At 45.4% G+C, this 21,812-nt stretch overlaps 2 protein-coding genes across 4 annotated transcripts; both read left to right on the top strand.

Annotated features, from left to right (window-relative positions):
* Positions 1–1,934: 1,934 nt before the first annotated feature.
* Positions 1,935–8,677, top strand: SLC25A27 (solute carrier family 25 member 27). 3 transcript variants are annotated; one of them, XR_010783425.1, is made up of 10 exons: positions 1,935–2,267; positions 2,683–2,853; positions 3,667–3,751; positions 4,380–4,502; positions 5,122–5,252; positions 5,892–5,976; positions 6,563–6,655; positions 6,988–7,090; positions 7,525–7,652; positions 7,781–8,677. XR_010783425.1 is itself a non-coding variant. In XM_066547571.1 (9 exons), exons 1-9 carry the CDS (start codon positions 2,165–2,167, stop codon positions 7,594–7,596), a joined length of 966 nt encoding a protein of 321 aa, XP_066403668.1. In that variant the 5' UTR covers positions 1,936–2,164; the 3' UTR covers positions 7,597–8,677. The 3 variants fall into 3 exon arrangements, 2 of the variants coding, with proteins under 2 accessions (XP_066403668.1, XP_066403669.1); XM_066547571.1 differs by having other exon boundaries at positions 1,936–2,267; positions 7,525–8,677; XM_066547572.1 differs by having other exon boundaries at positions 1,968–2,267; positions 5,140–5,252; positions 7,525–8,677.
* Positions 8,678–11,077: 2,400 nt separating this feature from the next.
* On the top strand, positions 11,078–21,626 carry TDRD6 (tudor domain containing 6). Its single transcript, XM_066547558.1, has 5 exons — positions 11,078–17,690; positions 18,108–18,226; positions 19,310–19,399; positions 19,813–19,870; positions 21,273–21,626. The coding sequence occupies exons 1-5, from the start codon at positions 11,078–11,080 to the stop codon at positions 21,332–21,334; spliced, it is 6,942 nt and encodes a 2,313-aa protein (XP_066403655.1). The 3' UTR covers positions 21,335–21,626.
* Positions 21,627–21,812: the final 186 nt, after the last annotated feature.

Below are 21,812 nucleotides of genomic sequence, written 5' to 3'. Positions count from 1 at the left end.
TATATACAGGTCAGAGAGTTCCTCAAGCCTCTGTGAAGACATTCATTAAAGGCTTTTGTCTTTGTTTTGGCCCTTTTTGTTTGTTTTGTTTAGGTTGTACTTGTAGGGCATGATTTGGTGAAGGACATGAGATGCAAGGCACTGCTGTGAGGAGGACACAGCCAGTAGGAATGTGTAGCAGTCACTGCCAAGCTTTCCTCAGGCTGGGCAGAGGTTAATGTTTAATGGTTTTTCCAAGTGAACTAATACAGAGGCAGGGGTGAGGGCACTGGGCAGTCTGGCTGCCTTTCTCCAGCAGCACACAGCTGGCCCAGACCCTGCTGCTGGGCTTCCACCCCATCTGAAGTCCACACTCTCTCCCTCTATATGCAGCCTTTGGTCAAAATGGTTTGGGACAGAAACCAAAAAACTCCATCTCACTGAGAATGGAAATAAATTAATAGGAAGGGTCCTCTCTGCTGGTGCTGTCTTCTCAGGATTTGGGGATGTAGGAGCTCCAGGTGTTGGATGGATCTCCATGAGTACTGGCCCTTCTCCACATACCACAGAGCTGTCCATGCAAGCCTCTGCCTCTAGTCAGGCTCATTTCAAAGGTCCTGTGGGAAGAGAATATTTCTCTTCACAGCCATCCCCCAATCATCTGGTTTAAAAAAGAATCTATTTCTTCAGGCCAGAAATGACCATGGAGAGCTGCTCCTTCCATAGGATGCTGCAGTGCTATGAGGTTTACTTTAAGGAGGGATTTTTGTTGTTTTCCACTCCCTAAAGCATGGTCATAGAGAAAACAGAATGACCCAGAGGTGTAGAGCTAAAGGATGGTTGTGAAACCCTCATCCTGGGAGGTTTTCAGGGGACCAAACAATACCTCGGGCAACCTGCTGTAACTCCAAAGCTCTCCCTGCTGTGACAGAGGACTGTAGGATGACTGCAGGTGAACTCTAGAGGTCCTCTCTACCCACATCACAGTTGATGGTACACAGGCTGATAGAGTGTGGCACAAACTGACCCAAGCCCACAGAACAGCTGTGGAGGGAGGCACCAAGTGCCACAGCAGATGGCATGAACTGTCCAGAAACAGGCTCTGAACACTCATACCTTCCATGCAGCCAGGCACATTTGCATCAGATTGCAATATCCCGTCCCCATTTTTAACCACGGCTTTGTCAGGAGTTTGTTTTATCCCTGCAGGAACTCTAATGAATTTTAACCCCAAGAAGGATCCAATTTAATACCAATTACTGGTGACCAATGAGATAGATTCATCCAATTTCAACTGAATATTTCACCTGCAATGCTCCCTTAATTTGTCTGAATTATTTTGGCAGAGACCACACACCAAAGCTTTAGGCAGTCAGAGGTGTGGGGAGGTGTTCTGGGATAAGTTTCTGTGACCAAAAAAATCCTTAAATCAGCACGAGGATTACTGACTAATGGCTAATAATTAACTTAGGGCCTTAATGATAAATGAAAAGCTCTACAATAATTTAAGAGAAATTATGACTGGCGCATAACAGGACTTCAGCACTCAGCCAGGAAAAGCTTTAAACTTTTCACTTAAGAGCTCTGAGAAATGATCAATTTCTGCCATCCCAGGCTTGCTGGGATCCTTGTTCAAAGTGCAGTGCTGCGTGCCTAATCCGCAGCCCCAGCTCGGCACGTAGCTCTTACTAATGCAGCTCTTACTAAAGCAGATCAGGATCAATTAACCCCTTCCGGATGCAGCTGCTTGACACGGGAACAGAATTTGGGGCTCCCCAGGCAGTGCTGCCAATGACAGCACCCCGCAAAGCAAACAGACCCCACGCGTAATCTTCAGCTCTCATTAATGAGAACTTTAATTACTCTTTTTAATGTAAATAATGGGCAAATCCGTCCGTGTGTCTGTACCTGCAGCACCGGTTTCCAGGCACAGAGCAGCCTTGGTGACAGACTACATTTCCCAGGAGCCTGTTGCGCCGGAGTCTCTTGTGTCGCTGCAGAAGGACCTTGCAGCTCTGCAGAACCACTCGGGCTGCTGCAGTTCCCGATGCTGGCGCTGGAGAAACATGACCTTCCGCAGCGTGTCTCCTAAACCACCCCGAGCTGCCCTGCGCTAGGGCCCGCTCCTGCTGCGGACACAGCCGGGCAGGGTGGCTGGTTACCCTCGGTTCATGTGAGATGCTAGATGTCACCTGCAGAAGAAGAGAGGAGCTTACCTCTTCCAGAGAGATGGCCCCGAGCCAGCAAATTCGCTCTGTCAGCCTGTGCAGCGGCTGTGGCAGAACTAGGTACAACTCACCGTGGTTTTCCGAGAGGGAAGGGGGGTCAGATTTACTTACGGGGGGCAGGGGTACATCAGTCCCCGGATGCCTCATTCCTCAGTGTTCTGCTCCAGCAAATCTGCTTTTCACTGTGCTAGTCGTGGCTTTTCCATAATCTAAGTGTTTTATGCCACCTGACCGCGGCTGGAGGGAGGGTTTTTCAGGATGAAATCTTTGCCTCGGAGACCGAAGGGCTGCAGTCGTTAACTCAGTGCAGTTGTGACTAATTTAAGCTTTGCACTGGCTGGGTTTCCAGAGAAAGCCTGAAGAGGCAGGCAGATCTGTTGCCTAAGTTACTAGCAAGGCCTTATTCCTTCAGGAATTTCCTTTTCATGGTCAATGAAGGTTAATCAAAGAAAAATCAACTCTTTCAACCCCTCAGTGACATTTCCCCTGGATCTCACGAAAACCCGGCTGCAGATCCAAGGTGAGGCTGCGGCCGGGCCGGCAGTCCCGTACCGCGGGATGCTGCGCACGGCGGCTGGAATCGCGCAGGAGGAGGGGGTATGGAAGCTCTGGCAAGGAGCCACGCCGGCCGTCTACCGCCACATAGGTGAATATCCGCTCGCGATGGGACACGATGGGTCCTGCCTTCTGTGGCCAAGCCTTTTGGAGTGAGCTTACCATGTTTTCTTGTACTTTAAATAAATCTGTGAGGACTTTTCAGTCTAGCCCTGCAATCCCACTTTGAAATATACAAGATTTCAGATCAATAGTATCTCTTCCTTCCCTTTTCCAGTCCTTCATGGCCTTATTCTGGCTTCTGGGAAAACAAAATATAAGTTCTCTGTCATCTTTGCATGAAGGTCTTGTTCAGGAAGTCCAGACACTCAGAGTTCTCAGAAAAAATGTCTCATATGTGAGGGAAGTGGGGACAGATTAGGAAAAAAGATGGGAAAATGATGAGGTTGCAAGCACAAGGGAAAAATACAATTGCTTAAAAGAAATGCATTAGCACAATTTGCAATTTTTGCAAACACAAGTAACAGCTTGACACAAGTAACAGCTTTCTGTGCTTTAGTTGGAAATATGATGACAACAAAAAACCTCAAGAGCACTTGTGGAGGTTTTTTTGCTTGGCATCAGCCCAGAAGGAGGCGATGCAGTCCCATCTCCTTAGGGTGCAGGCAAAGCTCTGTTGCCTCCTGGCAGACCACTGGCTCAGCCAGAGCCTTTTTGATGCTAAAACGCCCTGGCTCTCCCCCTGACACCAGGCAAACCCCTCTTTCCCCATTCGGATCACAAACACGAGAGCAGTGACCAGCTGAGCTCTGGAGTGCCATAAACCAAGGTCTTGGTCTCTCTCTCACTGTGACCTCCAGAAGTGGCAGACCCAAGAACTGTCTCCTGCTTTTGTTTTCCGCAGTATACAGTGGTGTTCGGATGGTTACTTACGAACATCTCCGTGACTCCGTGCTTGGCAGGGCAGAGGGTGAAAGCTTTCCTCTCTGGTAATGTTACATATTCATGCATGTTTATTGCTTGCTTGGGGATTGTCCTTACTGTAGGAGACCTACAGCCATATCTTAGGTCTAAAATGTATCTGGTTTTAGAATGGGATTGAAAAAATCTACTGCAAAATAACTTGTCATGCCAAATGCTGCAGGAAGGGGGACCTATGGATAATTCTGAAATTTCTGATTTTACTAAAATAAATAGACCTATAAAATTAACACAGTTCATCTAGTAGCAGTGGGAGAGAAAGAAAAGTTTTATTTAACAGCAAGCAGTTTGGAATTTCAGGTGGGCATTCAGTTATAATACATGGAGCATCATCCTTTACTTGTGTATTTTGCCATCCTGCCTTTTAAACCTTAAGCAAAGAGCAAAATGTAACCTTGTTTTGGTTTTTTCCCCACCCAGGTAGGATTAAACCCTTTTTGAAAATTGACAGAAATATTACTGACTACTTTAGCAACCTGTAGCCACCACAATTATTACTTTTGCTTTGGCTGTTAATATATGGAATAACCATTAACACTTGTTCCACCTGGGTTGTGCTGAACTCTTCAGCTTGAGCACTGTGACCTGTGAGGATTTTCAGTGTATTCTGGAGCACACTTTCTCTCCATTTGGCAGGAAAGCTGTGGTTGGAGGCGTATCTGCGGGTGCCATTGGACAGTTTTTTGCCAGCCCAACTGACCTGGTGAAGGTGCAGATGCAGATGGAGGGAAAAAGGAAGCTGGAAGGAAAGCCGTTACGGTTGGTTCCTCTCAGAGCTGGTGTTTCTTCCCCTGTTACTGATCACTCTTTGGCCCAGGGTGTGTTGCTCTGTGTTTTCTGCCACTCCTTCTCCCAGCTGCTCTGTGCCCTTTTACAGGGAGAGCACCCCATGTCTCTGGGCAGTTAAAGGGGGAGGGATTCAAGACCTCCTCCATATTCCATTTATACTCATCTTCTTTATTCTGATTTATTGGTCCCAGGGACCACAAACCCATCCTCTGTGCTGCAGCACGTTCCTGCCAGCACTGCACCATGGGGAGGGAAGGACACTTTCTGAAGATGGAAGAAAGCACAAGTGAAATGGCTCATGCAGGATGCACAGGCACAAGGAAGGCTGGCACACAGCAGGGCTTGAGATTCTTCTGCAAATAGCAGGATGTGCTGCTCTTTGCATTCCAGTTGGTGTCACATAAATTTAGTATTGTAATCCAGTGTGGGATCTAAGGCTTGTCTGCTGTAAGGGACCAGATCACTGCTTTGCAAGGCAACTGGTATCTCTGGTAAAATATTGTGGCATGAAAGTCAAAGACAGATCCAAAAATGGATCCTTGCAGGTATAAATTCCATGCAAAGATTTCACTGGGCTGTCTACCCACAGGTTTCATCTTGATTTCAGGTTTCGGGGCGTGCACCATGCATTTCTGAAGATCCTGTCTGAAGGAGGAGTAAGGGGACTTTGGGCTGGATGGGTACCAAATGTCCAGAGAGCTGCTCTGGTGAATATGGGAGGTAAATGGAATAACTTGGCCTGCAGCACTTAAGGCCCCACCAAATCTTTAAGAAAAAGGAGCTCAGCTGCTCCCTTTGTCTTAGGGCCCTATTTGGAGCACCCTGCAGGTGACCTCTGCCTTGTGCGCCTGTGTTTTGGTCCTGTGGAAATCAAATGGCTTAAAAGTAACAGTTTTTACCTGAATTTAAGGAAAAGTGAGCCAGAAGCTGAAGGGGTCCCACAGCCAGCAAAGCAGGGACTTCACCAGCCACAACCCAGTGCCCAAGTGAGGTGAGCAGGGCAGAGCCAGCAAAGGCAGCCAGGCTTCACCAAGATCCAGATTCGTAGGGAAGTGTGTGGTGATGAGGCAGGTGTGAGACCAAGCCAGGAAGCTGAGCCAGCAACAGGGCTGGTGAGGGTCACCCAGATACAGTTCAGCATCATCTGTAAGGTAAATCAGAGCAAATGGGAGCAGAAAGGAGAATGTACTCACATGTCCAAAGACGGGACTCAGGTGCCACAGCCCTCATTAAAAAGTGGGGCAGAGTGCCAGCTGTGCCAAAGGCAGGAGCCTCAATGGAAATGAACATCCTGTGTTGTGAACAGCACACACCATTCACTCCTGACAGTGCTGTTTTTTCTCATTACCCTCTTTACAGATCTGACCACTTATGACACAGTGAAACACTTCTTGCTTCTGAACACGACACTTGTGGACAATAGTGTGACTCACAGTGTCAGCAGGTGATGTATTCTCCAATTGCCCCTTTTCCACTGTGGAGCATTTCCAGCCTTGCTGTCTTCATCTGCCTCTGTGCCAGCAGAAGACCCCATTCTTTGATTTTCATACTGCTGATGAAATGCAACTTTAGAATTATTTTCTTTTCGTTAGAGAACATCACTTTATAGAAGACACAAGAGAAAGGATGCAACCATTGCTACAAAACTGCCCTCACTAGAAGTGCCTTGTTGGTGCATTTAAATACCTTTGCTCTAATCTGTGGGAGCACAGTGACACAACTTCGGCAGAACATCCTCTTTTACTCTCTTAAGTGATGAAAAAATCTGCTTTATATAAACAATATTATGAATTGCCTATTGTGGGTCCTTCATCCCTCACTCAGAACTGCACACAGAGGTGAGGGATGCTGGCACTGGGAGGACATCTGAGCAAGAGCAGTCTCCCAAATCAAGTTTATGTTATGAGTTATTACTCATGATTCGATGATAGCTGTTTTAATATATCTTTATTATAAGAACTGGAATCACAATGCTGAAATTTTTATGATACATCTTGGTTTCTTCCTTAAGTATCTGTTGCTGTTGGCAGTGCCTGCTCTGGGCTGGTAGCAGCTGTTCTGGGAACTCCTGCTGACGTGGTCAAAACCCGGATAATGAACCAGCCAAGAGATAAGCAGGGAAGGTATGGACACTTTGCAGACCAACTTTTCAGCAGCACCTTGAAACCATGGGTCTGACTGATGTCACTGGGAGTGAAGGGCTAAGTTGATACTTGGCTCTTCATCTTTCTAATCAGATGATTTTACTGATTTAGTAAATGTCTTGGGGGTGTTGTGATGGCCACCTAAGCATAACCAGTGCATTTCAGTTCTGGATTAGGCTCCAAGGAGCTCACAAAAGCACTCTGGCTTGTAGAAAAATCTCAGCACAAATTATTTTTATGAGGGGATGTTTTATTTTTTTAATTGTGTATGTGTAATCCTAACACTGTTTGTTCTCCTTGCACATTGGTAGAGGTCTGCTCTATAAATCTTCCATGGACTGCTTGATTCAGACTGTCCAGGGTGAAGGGTTCATGTCTCTGTACAAAGGCTTTACACCAACCTGGTTGCGAATGGTACGTGCTTTTTAACTCTCTTTACAAGAACAATTAGCATTAAAATGTGAGGAGTGTGGATGCAGCCCTAACCCTATGTAAAATTACAATTTTTGTATGAAAGACTTAATCATAGAATTGTAGAATAGTTTGGGTTCAAGAGACTTTAAAGATCATCTCGTTCCAAACCCTCTGCCATGGGCAGGGACATGTTCCACTTGCTCAGAGCCCCGTCCAACCTGGCCTTGAACACTTCCAGGGATGGGGAGTTCAGGGATGGGGAGCTCTGCCTCTCTGAGCAGACAGAAGCTTGGGAACCTCTCTGGGAACCAGAGCAACTTGAGACTGAACTTAAGAATATGATTTTTCAGAGGAGACAGTTTAATCTAATGGGCTTATTTATTTATTGGGTTACTTTTGTTTTAAGCCTCTAACTTCAGTGTTTGCTTTCACAGGCACCCTGGTCACTGGTATTCTGGCTTACATATGAACAAATCAGAAGGCTGTGTGGAGTTACTTCTTTTTAAAACCTTCAATATTCACAGAGGAGAGCAGTCAAAAAGCTGAATTCTCATTCCACAGGGTAGGAGAGGGTAGGATCACATGTGTAGCTTGTTGCTCCAAACCCAGTCCTTACTGGTTGGGAAGAGCCATGACTTAAGGATACTATTTGATTATCAGACTTCTACATGAATTTTATATTATCCACAGGATAAAACTGTCACAACAATACTTCAGCTACCAGCCAGCATCACCTTTCTGAACCAGGAAACAGGAATAAAAAACATTCTACCAAGCAAATAGAACATAATACTGTCTGTTTGATAATGGAGATGGTTTTGCTAAATGTTTTGTTTTTCTATTGCTAAAAAACAAGAGCAGGTTGATCAATGCACTGAACAAGTTCTGTGGCTAAGCATCTATAAAAATATTTGGGAATTTTTGTTGTTAATTTGCACACAGATAAAGAACTACCTCTTGTTAGTTTGATGTGTCAGCAAACCAAGCCTGTAGTGCTAGGTATTAAAAAAGATAAAAGCAGTTTACCTGATTCCAAATCTGCTTTGCACAAAAAGTGGAGGGGTTTGTGTTCCTCTTACTTCCCAGAGACGGCCTGACCTCTCCACTCAACTCTTTGAGTAAGATCATGATTGAAATGTGGTCCTGTTCCCAGAAATTCAAAAGCCTAATTTGCTCTGCAATGCTCAAAGGTCTCAGGATATTCCATAGGAGCAAGCTGAACTACTTGTCCTGTGACAATCTCAGTGCTGATGTGGCAGACTGGGTCATTTTCCATGGAAATGTGCACTCTGTCCACTTTAAATCTCGATGGAAATACAATGTTCTCTTCAATAATGCAAAAGGTTTAAACAGGAGTGATTTATTTATTTTTAAACCTAAAGCCTTCCAGATTTCATGGAGAAGGAGACTAGTGCTGTTTGTCACTAGGTTCACCTTTGGCAATCAAGAGTCAAAAATGCAGTATTAAAAGCAGCCATGAGTAGATAAAACAAAGCTGGCTTTGATTTAGTAACATCTAGTAATTGAGTTAATGTAGAAAATGTGGCTCTTTGAATAAATACCCGGGATTTCTTCGCGTCTTTGCAACCAGTGTCTCCAATGTGCCATTTTCTCACTGAACACAGTTTGGGTATTTTCTTGGCTTGCACTTGTTTGTTCTGATTGTGCTGTAGTTCAGTTGTGGCTGTATGCATTTGGGAGTGTGCTTCCAGCTTGGAAAACATTCATCTCACCATTATTAGGGAGTCACAGAACCATAGAATGGGACAGGTTGGAAGGGACCACAGTGGCTCATCTGGTTCCACCTTCCTGCTCAAGCAGAGTCATCCCAGAGCACAGGGCACAGGATTGCACAGTCAGTTCTGGAATATCTCCAGTGAGGGAGACTCCACAGCCTCTCTGGACAATCCACTCCAGGTCTCAGTCATTGTACAGTAAAGTTCTTCCTCGTATTCAGGCAGAATCTCCTGTGCATCAATCCAAAGGTTTTGTTCAGAAATCCTGGTATTTTTCTGTCATCCTGAGAATCAAATCCAAGTTCTTTCTGTCTTGTACTCTAGCACCAGCAATGACAAAGCAGCAAAGCTGCTGCTCCTGCTGCCATCCTGTTAGCCTGATAAGCCAGTGATGGATACACAGCTTTACCTTTCTCACGAGACAGAATAAGTACTTTTATCATACAGTCATAGAACAGTTGGGGTTAGAAGGGACCTCTAAAATCAGTTCCAACCCACTGCCATGGGCAGGGACACCTTCCACTATCCCAGGTTGCTCCAAGCTCCCTCCAGCCTGGCCTTGGACATTTCCAGGGATTGGGAATCCACAGCTTCTCTGGGCAACCTGTTCCTGTGTCTCACCACCCTCACAGTGAAGAATTTCTTCCTAACAGCCAATCTAAACCTGCTCTCCTTCAGTTTGAAGTCATTCCCCCTTGTCCTGTCACTCCAGGCTCTTCTAAAAAGTCCCTCTCCATCTTTCTTGCTGGCTCTCTTCAGGTACTGGAAGGCCACAATCAGGTCCCCTTGAAGCTTCTCCAGGCTGAACAATCCCAACCCTCTCAGCCTTTCCACGAAGGACAGTTGCTCAGCCTCTCTGATCATCATAACCAGTGTGTAAAACCACTTTTAGCCTGCATTTATCAAAGTTGCCATAAACTACTTTTATGGGCACACAGCTTGGGAAAATCACTGAAACTCTAAGTTTTGTTAGAATAACCTTGATACGCTTCAATTAACAAAGCCTGGAAGAAGAGAGGTCTATTGATGAAACTGGATACAAGGAGTGCACAATTTATGGACCACAAAGACATTCTGTAGAAAACAGCAGACAAAAAAGAGACTAACAAAGACTTAGTATGTGTGCTGGAAAGTCCCTGCCTGGGAAAAAAGATAATAAAGGGACTGAAGATTATAGACTAATTTGCAGAAGTGAGAAATCAATATCCAACAGAAGACAGAATACTAATTAATGAACAAGAATTCTGCCATTTAGAACCAGTGAATATTAATTTGCTTGCTAAAAATACATATATAAATGAACATAAAGGTTCTGTATCTGCATCTCTGTAGAGACCAGGATTTTGTCAGCCACACCCACACAACCCCCTCTTGGCCAAGAATAAAATAATGCCTGACTCGCTAACACTAAAAAGACAGCGTTAGAGGGTCTTATTTATCCCAATGATTTCAGAGGATTTGGTGTCACTCAACTTGGTGTCACTTGTAAACTTGCCGAGGGTGCTCTCCAACCCTTCACCTATGCAATTAATGAACATACTAAATAACCCTGGTCCCAATACGGACCCTTGAGGCACAGCTCAAAATAAAAATGAAAAAAATGCCAAAAAATGCCTCGTAAAAATCTCGTAGAGAAAGACTTCTTTAACTGTTAATAAATCTCTCTCTTCGGCTGTGAATTGTTAGCAATTCCTGACGGGTGTCTAGCGCCAGCTCCCCGTCCTCACGCCACGGCTGCCGCCCTCACACCACGCCCCGCCCCCAGGCCGCCACTGGCCAATAGCCGCCAAGCTCCGCACGCCTGTCCCGCCTCCGGCGCCGCTCTGACCAATGGGAACTAAGCGGGCTCGGCGCGCTCTCCCCTTCGCCCCGCCCCCGCCGTCCCGCCGCCACCCGTCCCTCGTGGAGCGCTCCACCGTGCGAGAGGGCAGCTCCGCCCGGCTCTGCTCTGAGCCCCGCGGCGCCCCGGACATAATTCCGTAACCTTCCTCTTCGTGGCGCCTCCGCGCACTCTTAGCATAGCAGGAGCGGCGCCACGTCTCAGCTGGCTTCACCCCTCCTTTTCTCCTTTCGCTTTGCGCCGCTCTCCACCCCACCGAGAGGATCGAAATGGACTCGGCCGCTGGGGCAGCCGCTAACGGCTCCCCGTGGGTCACGTGGGCGGCGCGTGCTCTATATGAGGCTGAGGGGCGGGGACGAGGCGTTCATTCGCCTCGTGCGGGGAGCGGAGGTGGGGCGGGTTGGCTTCGCGATGAGCTCCGGGCCGGGGTCCCTCGGCCGCGGTGATACCGTCACCCTGCGGGTCCGTGCCGTGGGGCTGCATCCCGAGGTGCCCATCCTGCGGCTGTGGGGGCTTCTGGGGGAAAGCAAGGCTGACTATGCCCTCCTGTACCGCAAGATCCAGGCGGCGGCAGGGCCGCGCCTGGCGGCCCGCCCCGAGTCCGGCGGGCCGGGGTCCAGCGGGACCAGGCTGTGCCCGGGAGAGATGGCACTGGTGGAAGTGTTGGGTGTGTGGTACCGCTGCTGTGTGGTGAGTTGTAGTGCCCAGGGCTACCGTGTTTTCCTGCTGGACGAGGGGTACGTGGTGACCACATCCGCCTATTACCTGGCACGGGGCTGCTCAGAGCTGTTCCAGCTGCCCCCGGAGGTGCTGGGCTGTGTCGTGGCCGAAGTCATGCCCTCCCACAGTAACGAGGGGACAGCGAGTGGCGATTCACCCGTGTCCAAGTGGACCGTGGAGGCGATGGAGTTCCTCAGCTTCCTGCAAGGCAAGGAGGTGTCTGGTGTGGTGCAGGAGGTGATAATGCCGCAGGTCATCGTGCTCGAGCTGCCCCAGCTCGTGGCTCAGATGCAGCAGCTGGGCCTGGCCAAACGTGTCTCTCCCAGCTGGTTCTGCCAGGTGCTCAGGCGCTGCCTGCCTTCTGGCCAGTTAAAGAAGCAGCTCTGTCAGCAGCCTCCAGCGTGTTCCCTTGGAGCTTTTGCAGTTCCACAGCTTGTCCATGTGTTGTTCTCGTACCAGCCTCTGTCACCTGCCTTGGATTACTACTACCCTCAGCTTCAGTTGGGTGTGACAGAGCCTGTCCTAGTGACCCATGTCTCGGACCCACACCACATTTACTGCCAGTTGCAGTGCCTGTCACAGGAGATCTGTTGCCTTTCTGAGACCATGTGCCATGCTTACGACAGGTGGGAGCAGGACTTACTGCCCAAAGTGGGCTCGCCCTGTGCTGCCCGTGGGATGGATGGCCAGTGGTACCGTGCCATTCTGCTGGAGCTCATTGCTGGGGAGCAGGACCAGCATGCAGCTCTCGTGATCTTTGTGGACTATGGCAAGAAGGAGACTGTGACCAGAGCAAACCTGCGCCATTTGCCTGCCGAGTGTTTCCGCATGCCTGTGGTCACTTACGCGTGTGCTCTTCAGGGTGTTTCGGATGGGGGCTGTGGCTGGTCCTTGTTGCAGGTTGATTTGCTGAAAGCGTTGGTGCTCGGCAGAGGAGTGAGTGCTCACATCAAAGCCTTTAACTCCTTTGAGCATCTCTATTATGTGACTCTCTATGGGGAGAATGGTGTTGATTTGAACCATCTTTTTGGGTCTCAGGCTTGCTGCCTGGCCAGCAGTCATGTGAGCCAAACTGAGGATCATGAGCAGCTGGAAGTAGAGGAATCCTTAGTTGAAGAGTTGGGATTGCCACCAGAAGTACCTCCTATTTTAGCACATGGGGATTTGGCTGCTGCTGCTGTAGCTGGTGTGTATTTGAAGACCTGGACGTTGTACGGTGCACAGGTCTCCCACGTCCAAGACCCATCTGAGTTCTGGCTGCAGCTCCATGAGTATTATCAGCTATTCAGACAGCTGAAGCAGAGCATGTGGAATTTTTATTCCCATTCCACAAAGCTGGATGGTGCTGGGTGGGACCCACAGCCTGGATCCCTTTGTTGTGCCAGTGGGAACGAGGGTGTCTTTTATCGAGCAGTGGTTACCAGGGTGCTGGACACTGGGGTGGAAATACACCTGGTGGACAGAGGCAGTACAGAAACTGTGGATCTGTGTGCTGTGAAGGAGCTGCTCCCTCGGTTCAGGGAACTGCCTGCTTTAGCTCTGAAATGTTGCTTGGCAGGTGTCTCCCCTCCAAGAGGGAGTTGGAGTGAAGCTGCTGTGTCTGCATTCAGGGAGATGGTACTGAATAAGGAACTAAAGGTTTGGTTTTTGAATGTGCAGGGTGACAAATACATGGTTGAAATTTTTGACCAATCCCAGTTAGGAGAGGGGAGAGTAAGTAAACTCATGGCCCAGGGGGGTTATGCTAAGTACCAGAGGTATGAAATACCCAAGACTTGCAAGAAATCAGATGAGTCTGTGACACAGGCCTCTTCCCTAGTGTGTGCTGCAGAGGAAAGCCAACTAAATGCAGAAAAGAGGCTCAGAGAAGAATGTGATCTAAAGAGCAGTGATAGAATATTTGATTCTCATGTGGGTGTGATGGTCAGAGAGAGCCCTATTGCAACCATTCATAATTCTAAAAATAGTGAATCTCTTCTTTCTCAAGACTATGAGGGTAAGGAAAATCTGCACACCTCTTTGAGGCAGAACTATGTGGAAATTAAGCCAGGCTTCTCTTGTGGAGGCCACTTAGAAGTGGGAAGTACAGTTCATGTTATTTTGTCATATGTTGAGAGTCCTAGTTGTTTTTGGTGTCAGTTAAGTAGAAATTGCCAGGACCTTGAGATACTAATGGATGAAATTCAGGAGCATTGCAAAAATTCATCCAAGCCACATGTTTGGCCAAATCTTGTCTGTTTAGCCCAGTACTCAGAGGACAAAAAATGGTACAGGGCTTTAATAGTTAGTGAAGGAGTTTGTGCAGAAAAAGTAGAAGTCATATATGTTGACTATGGCAACAGAGAGCAGGTGTGTCTAACAAAGCTCCGTGCAATTAATGAACGCTTCCTTAGGTTAGAGGCTCAGGCATTCAGGTGCAGCCTTTACAACTTAATCCAACCCAATGGTCAGAATCCTTTTGCTTGGGATGAAGAAGCAATTCGGGCTTTTCGTCAGTTTGTTGTTGATTCATCATCTGACCTTGACCTAAAGTGTACAATCTTTGCCTTGGCTTCAATAAATAGGGACCTGTTTAACATTGTAGATTTAATCACACCTTTTCAGAGTGCTTGCCAGTTTCTCACTGAGAGAGGTGTAGCCAGGCCTTTATTTCCTCAAAAGCATCTGGAATCTTTGGTCCATCTTCACTCTTTCTATTATTCTAGTCACGGTATCAAAATTGGGAGTGAGGAAGATGTTTATATTACACATGTTGAGAATCCATGGACATTTTACTGCCAGCTTGAAAGGTGTGGAGATACCTTGGCACAGCTGGCTGATAACATTACTTCCCTGAGTGAGAGAGTGAGCAGCTCAGGATCCTTGGGGAAGTCTGGGACCTTGTGTCTGGCAAGGTACTCTGACAGTCAGTGGTATAGGGGAGTAATTCTGGAAAGACAACCTAAGGCTAAAGTCTTCTTTGTGGATTTTGGGAACACAGAGACGATAGAGACAGATGATCTGCTTATTTTACCCAATGATGCTTCTGATATCTTGCTTGTGCCAATGCAGGCCATAAAGTGTTCTGTGTCTGATGTATCATCTGTTTCTAAGGAAGCTGAAACATGGTTTAAAGAAGCTGTCCTGGAAAAGAGATTAAAAGCAATAGTGGTAGCAAAGGACTCTGATAATACACTGCTGGTTGAGTTGTTTGATAGAAATACTCAAATTAATACAAAACTGAAAGAGCTAAGCCTAAACAGTACAGGAGTGCGTGGTCGTGTACACAGTGAGACTTTGTGCGCTGGAACTACAAATGTGCATGAGAGGAATGAGACTGCAGGGTCCCCTTTCAGTGCAGGCAGGCCTCTTGAAAGAAAAAAATGTCGACCTGAAGCCCAGCAAGAGCAAGGGAACAAAAGACACTTCAAAGAAGTTGTAAACCTTTTCCAGCACTCTGTGAAGGGACAGAGTGCTGGATTGCTAGAACCTAATGAGGTGCTTAACAGTAAGAACAACACTGTTTTGTTGAATAAAGTAGGGGAGGAGTCTCTGCTCTTTTCCCAGATGGATACACTGTCAGATACTAAGTCTGATGCTGAAGGCAGCTGTATAATGCTTAAAAATGCATCTGATCTGCCACCACAGAAGATAGTGCCAGCTCTTAAAACCTTAGTGTATGTGTCTTATGTCAGTGACCCACAGGATTTTTATGTTCAACTAGGGAGTGACGAGGTTCAGCTTAACAACATTTTGGAAAGTTTGAACAATGGGAAGTCAGTGAAGGACCCTTGTGGACAGCTTTTCCAAGCAGGAGATTTAATCAGTGCTGTTTATTCAGAAGACAGCCTGTGGTATCGAGCTGTAGTAAAAGAGAAGACTTCTGACAATTCAATAAGGGTACATTATATTGATTATGGCGACACTTCTGTGATTAGTGTTGATCAAGCACGCAGGCTCCCTAAGAACTTGTCATCTATTCCAGCAATGAGCATTCACTGCTTTCTAGGTGGACTCAAATGCAAAAAAAATGCTGACTGGACAGAGAAAGCAGTGTTTTACTTCACCAAGAGAACAAGTGAAATCCTGCTGTCATGTGAATTTGTGAAGAAGGTTGAGGATAAATGGGAAGTTATTCTCAGTGACCATCAAGGTATAATAACAGTGGATTTAGCTGATAAAGATCTTGCAAGTAGAGAAAGACTTTTCTCAAGAAGAAAAATTGATAAAAGAGAGAACCATGACATGATTACTGGCTGTGAGCCTTTGCCTCCTCAGGTACAAAATGAGATTTCTGGTGTAAATGATTGTAAATCGTTTATCTGGAAATTTCCAGAGGCAGGTCAGACTTTAAAAATTTACGTCACAGTAGTAAATAGTCCAGGATACTTCTGGTGTCACCGTGCTGATACCAAAGACGTGAGCTACATAGAGAAAAAAATAGAGGAAGCTGAAAAGCTTGGACTAAACTCTCTGAATGATGGCAAGTCTTGTATTAAAAGTGGAGATATTTGTCTAGCAAAATACAGTCAAGATGGGTGGTTCTACAGAGCTCAGATCAGCAGTGTGAATGATGACAGTGTCGTCGTTAGACACGTGGATTACGGAAGCGAGGAAGACGTCAGGCTGGAGATGATCCGACAGATGCCATGTGAACTGCTCGGAGTGCCTGGGCAAGCTTTTGCTTGCTGTCTCTCAGGTTTCAGTCCCCCAGATGGCTCATGGCTTAATGAAGCAAATAAGAAGTTTTATGATATGACTGAAAACCTTGTATTAGAAGCTGAAGTTGTAGAAATTTTGGAAAATGAAGATTCTGAAATCCCTCTGTGTGTTGTCAAGCTGGAAGCTTCTGGCAATAGTATTAATGAAGAGATGAAGCCTTTTTGGAAGGCTAATAAAGAAACTGGTGACAGTGCTTCCTCAAACCTTTGCAACCCCCTAAAGGAAAACAGAAGTTCAGACAGCAATTTGGGTCTTTGTCTCAACGAAGAAACTACTGCTGCCTGTGGATTAGCTCAGGAAGAAAGTGAAAGTGCTTTATTTTGTTCTGATCCTTTCCTGAGTGTAACTTCTGAGTGCTTAGAAACTGCAGAAGCAAGTGTGTCAGTGGGAGCTGCCAGTGGGAAGGCTGATGGTGGATGTGAAATAGGAGAGCGTGAGAACAGTTCTGATAAAGAGATGCCTCTGTCTGAAGGTGACAGTGCTAACAGTATGCTGCTAGAACCAATGAGAAACTGCAACTCTCATACTGTGGGCAATGGAATGAAAGCTGAAGAACAAGACCTGTCTGAAATACTGTTTGGAGAGGAGGCTGAGCTGAAAGCAGAAGTGACAGGCAGTGCTCCAGCAGCCAGCCTCTTCCTAGGAGAAGAACAGGGACTGCAGAGATTGCCAGTGCTCCAGGCACAGCCATCTGCAAGCAGTGGAGCAGAGACATTAGGACAACTGGATCCATTAGAAATACACTTACCATGTGATGATCTAAATGAGCTCCTACAGGGGCTAGAGGGAGTTATGGAAAAGTCCTCCTGTGGTGAAGGAACAAAGGAAGCACTGGAAGCAAAGTCTCTTGAAATGCAGGCAGCATCAGGCAGTGAAACAAGAGAGACAGTGTTGAAGCAGGAATTGCTGGTGCTGCCAGATGTGAGAGAGGAGACAGGGCAATTGACAGCTCTGAACTGTCTTGAAATTTTGCCATTACTTAATGAGAAAGAAAATCTGGTGCCTCCAGTTAGTGACAGAGAGAAGTCAGTAGAGCTGATTCCATCTGATGTTCAGCCTTCTTTGGGAGAGGAGACCAAGAAACTGCAAGTGAATTTGTCTGGAATTCATGAAGCAGAAGCTATACTAGGTGATTGGATGGAAGCAGACCCTCCTTCCCTAAGGCTGTCATCATCTGGTGGTAGACCTGAGAAAGAGCTGCACCAGAAGATGCATGACAAGCAGTTGATGCTAGGAGCCAAATTTGAGCCCTTTCTGGAACTGTTGCTGCCTAATGTTCAGCCTCCTGAGGAAGACAGGGAGGAAGATTTGTTAGGGCTGGAACATGCTGTGCTACAGAGTTCTGCAAATAGTGGAAGTCAATTTTCATTTCTTTCAAAAGACTCAGCAAATCAAAGGCCTGTTTTCTCTGTGAAATCATGTGACTGTAAAGTTGAGAAACATAAGGGGTGGCAGAAGAGGAAAGGTGACTCTGTGGAAGAATGGATGGAACAAGACTTGACTGACTCATTTAAAGAGAGTGAAAATATGTGTGTTCAGTCTTTAGGCTGTAAGCCTGGGGAAGACAAAAAGCAAAATGAGAACTTGGCTGACTGCAGTGCAGGTAAAGTATCTGATTTTAAAGAGTTAAATAATCAAAATGTTGTGCCATTCAAAAATGAGAATAGCTTTCTTGTAAAAAACCCAACTTTTATTCCCTAATAAGATATTTTATTAGTGTTAATGCTTTCATGAGTTAAGGACAGCAGACTGAATTTAGTTTCTCATGGGTAGTGTGACAGTCTCAGCAACTAGTCTTACTTGGGAATATTAATGATTTTGAGTGGAAATCCATTTCTGAACATGAAGTGCATTTTCCAGACTGTTTGGGATGACAAATTTTTATCTTTCAAATATCAAGTAGTTTGGAGGGGGTGGGGCAGCAGTGTTTGAGATATCTGATTTTTGAGGGTTGATTTTTGTGGGGTTTTGTGAGGTTTTTTTCCTTCCTCCTTCACTGCAAAATTACCATTTCTTGTAGCACACCATGACTATCCTTGTAATCTGAAGGGTTTTGCTGTTGGTTCCAAATGTGTGGTGTGGACTTCTCTCAAATGGTGTGATGCTCGCATTTTGGAGGTATCTGAGAAGGGTACCAAGGTAAGTGTGGTTTGAATACTCTTTCTGCAGTCTTAAGAATCTAATCCTTCTCTAAACTCTAAATAAATATTTTTTTTACATTTTGTTACAGAATTTTAAGTATTTCAAAGGCTGATTCTGAATTTATAGACTAGAGAGAAACAGCGGTGTCTGAAATAGAGTTGATGATAAATGCCAACATTTGATGTTCCTTTCACATCTTATGCTCTTTTATTGACTGGGAATACTGAAGGATCTGGCTCCAGTTTGAGGCACACATGTGTGTGGTTTTGTCTGGCCTGAAGTTAGTGTTCTGCACTAGAGCTGTGTTACCATTACATGCTCATGAAACACGCCATTATTTTACTGGTGTTTTGAGGAGTTAGTGCTAGAGCACTAGAAACTTGGGAAGAAACTCAAACTATACCACAAGTAATAATGAATCCACAACTATTCCTGCTTCAGTGAAATGTATATTGCATTAGTGGTTGGTGGGAATTAACTTTAACAGCAGAGAATAATGCAGTGAGCTGCTTTGTTCTACTGCTGTTTGAGCTGGGGGATGAATGAAACGTCTTTCTTCAGTCCAGGGGGAGTGTGTATTGATGTACAACATGCACAGACATTATACTTACATAAAATGACCTCTAGGTTATAATTTAAGATTGCAAATCCAAAAGGTTGTTTCATAAAACCATCCTTTTGGAAGATGGAATGTCTGAGATTGTACAAGTCGGCTCTAGTGCTGGTAGATCCCTTGGGTGTCTAAAACTAAGCTCAGGTGCATTCAATGAGAGGCAGTGTCAGGGGTTATCATGTAATGATATCCCCATTCATTCATCAGCTTCCTTCTGGTTCTGATCTAGTAGTTGTTTTGCTGCCCTTTTCTCACTATGCCTGGGTTAGGAGCCCGGAAGAGCCTTGAGCAATCTCAGTCCCTACATTCAGTTTTATTAGAGATCAGGTTGTTCTTCTTTACAAGATCCAGACTTCTCAACACCTTCCCAGAGGCACAGAGTCCTCAACTGTGTTTTCCTACAGCTGTGTCTTGCTTGTTGGGTGTATTGCTGCTGTGCTAGATCCCCTTTGGCTCTGTCTGTACAGGTGTTGAACCTCTGCAGTGGCAATGAGGAGATTGTGCATCCCGAGAACGTCTGGAACGGAATTCCTGACGGGGCTCGCAGATCATCGGAGGTATGGCAGTGTGGTACTGGGCTGGGCAGGACAGTACAGGTTTTAAGAGAGGCTGCTAGCTAACTGCTAAGTCATGAAAAATACTTCTGTTGTGGAGTAATTGGGAAGGAATAGTAAGGTTTTCACCAGTGTTCTTCATGAAGGACCTACCAGTGGATGAAAAACTCATCCAAAGTTCAGGTCATGAGCCATGTTGCTGGTGATGATAACAGCATGAATTTCCAGTTTGTTCTTCACATGCAGTCTTTGTATCCAAGTGAAAAGTGGGCAGAAGACTAATGAAGTGAGTTATAAGGGAGAAAAACAATGGTAAATAGGAGTCCAGTAAGAAGTTAGTCTAGTATTAAAGGAAGCACCTCAATGGAAGTCTTGGCAATAGTGCCAGCTTCCTAACAGGATCCCTTTTTGTGTAGGCATTAACCCCTGCAACAGAAAACTTGCAGTCCTTACCAGAGGAGTCCTTACTTCAAGGTAAGTCTACCTTAAGCCCCCACGTGGTTTGTGTACTCTGTGTTTGAATGGTTTCTAATTTTCTAGGAAATGCTTTATTTTGGAAAATACAGTTGAAACACTAATTTGAGCTTATGTAGTTGATACTGCTGGGGTTTTCTTGATAGCATTACCTTATGTATGTCAGTTTAAGGGTGACTACATGGAATGAAAGCTGTTACTGTGTCTGGACTACAAACCAATTTAGTATTTATTTATTCATCTAATGAGTTGAGCCTCTTGGAACAGCTGGGGTGGTTGACCCAAGTTAGAGATTTTGGCAGGGTTTTGAGCATTGCTATCAGCATGCTGTTCTTGGTCATGTTTCTGAGGCAAGGTGAGCAACTGCTAGGCAGACTCTATTAAGGATTTAGTTTAGCATTTGAGTGCCCCAGTCCCATAATCTATAAATCTAAATCGAGAATAATACCATTTTAGTTGTTGTAAGGATAGTTTGTAAATCTTTACTGTTACTTAAAAATTTTGAAGTGTTACTGGTAAACACTTCTTGAATGTACCAAATAAATAGTACAGATTCTTTTTGTTTGTATGCTATTATGGAATTGTAGAGCAGTTCTGGTTGAAAGGGGCCTTTCCTGGTGGTGAAAGCAGGGCCAACTAGATCAGCTTGTTAAAGAAAGACCTTACTGCCAGTTCTGGAATCTGTCCAAGAATGGAGACTCCAAAACCTGTCTGGGCAATTTATTTCTGTGGTTGCCTGATGAAAACTAAACTGAGTTGAAGTGGGCATAGGATTTGTGCTTTCAGGTATTAATTGGTGATTGTATTTCGGTATAACTACTGGTTTATGGGTAACAAATTAGGAAGCCTGCAACAGAGATTGGGTTGCCTGTTGAGCAAGAAAAATGGTAGTTAAAGAATTTGATAAAATGTTAAAATGGTCAGTCTGCAAGCTCTCTCCCAAAATTGCATCCCTCAAATGCAGGATTATTTTTGATTTTGTGGATTTTTTCTGTTCTTGAACTCTTTGCATGGAGTTAGTGTGTGCACTCTCAGCACCAGCACAGGAAAGGTGAGTCAGGGTCATGCACCCACATGTCACAGAGCTGGAACCTGCTGCACACACTGCCACTGCCCGGAAAGGCAGTTTGAGTAGGAAGTACTCAGGGTGCAAAAACTCCTGCAGTGGTTTATGCCAAGCCCACTGAGGGATGGAATAACTTGAACTCATAACTGAAATCTGAGAGCACTGCTGCTTCATCTTCTGCTGTTTCAGCTGTTTTATCTTTGTATAATAAGTGTAGTCTTTTAACATGGTCCACTATGGCAGTAGTATTTAGTCTGAAGCCCTTTTGATCTTTATGCCCTTATACACATTTATAGAAACATCTTGATGGGTCTAATCTGTATTTATTCCTTATAGAAAAGCAAACTGGCTGCAGTAGCAATTTAGCTGAAGATCCTCATGTCCTCCAGCAGTGCTGAAACCAAGTGGCACGTTGACCACATGAAGCTGAACAAGTGCCTGTGTATGAAATGTTCCCATGCAAATGTGTTTGTGGGAACAAAAATACCAGCAGAGCATTGAGTGGCTTATTTTTTCTACCTAACTGACCAAATACCTGTCACTGCTGAACTTCCCTGTAAAGGAATAGTGTTGGCAGACTGTTATTTTCAGCTTGTTTTCTTAGAGCTGTTGTTGCTAAACTGTTATTGTTAGCTTGTTTCTTATAGCTGTAATTTCCTAAATAAGAATTTGCCTCGACTGTTTTTTTTTTTTTTTTTGACTGGGGGTGCACTGACTTGTATGGAATTTTTGGTGGGTGGTTCTTCAACAGAAGTTTCTTGTGAGTTTCTGTATATGCTATTGTGTTGTACAGCACTGCTTTCTGATGTTTGCTTTTGGAAAAGTTGCATTGTTAAGTGTTTTTTTCTCAAAAAAAAAAAAAAAGTTGAGGGTATT

Source organism: Molothrus aeneus, chromosome 3, assembly GCF_037042795.1.
Source record: "Molothrus aeneus isolate 106 chromosome 3, BPBGC_Maene_1.0, whole genome shotgun sequence".
In the NCBI taxonomy this organism is placed as follows: Eukaryota; Metazoa; Chordata; class Aves; order Passeriformes; family Icteridae; genus Molothrus; species Molothrus aeneus.
This window is presented reverse-complemented; position numbering and strand designations above follow the sequence as displayed.

Coding starts and splice junctions, on each gene's coding strand:
- TDRD6 (XM_066547558.1), top strand. CDS start 11,078: ATGAGCTCCGGGCCGGGGTCCCTCGGCCGCGGTGATACCGTCACCCTG. Junction 18,227..19,309: donor TATCTGAGAAGGGTACCAAG/GTAAGTGTGGTT, acceptor CTGTCTGTACAG/GTGTTGAACCTCTGCAGTGG. Junction 19,400..19,812: donor GGGCTCGCAGATCATCGGAG/GTATGGCAGTGT, acceptor CTTTTTGTGTAG/GCATTAACCCCTGCAACAGA.
- SLC25A27 (XM_066547571.1), top strand. CDS start 2,165: ATGTCACCTGCAGAAGAAGAGAGGAGCTTACCTCTTCCAGAGAGATGG. Junction 6,656..6,987: donor CCAAGAGATAAGCAGGGAAG/GTATGGACACTT, acceptor GCACATTGGTAG/AGGTCTGCTCTATAAATCTT. Junction 7,091..7,524: donor CACCAACCTGGTTGCGAATG/GTACGTGCTTTT, acceptor TTGCTTTCACAG/GCACCCTGGTCACTGGTATT.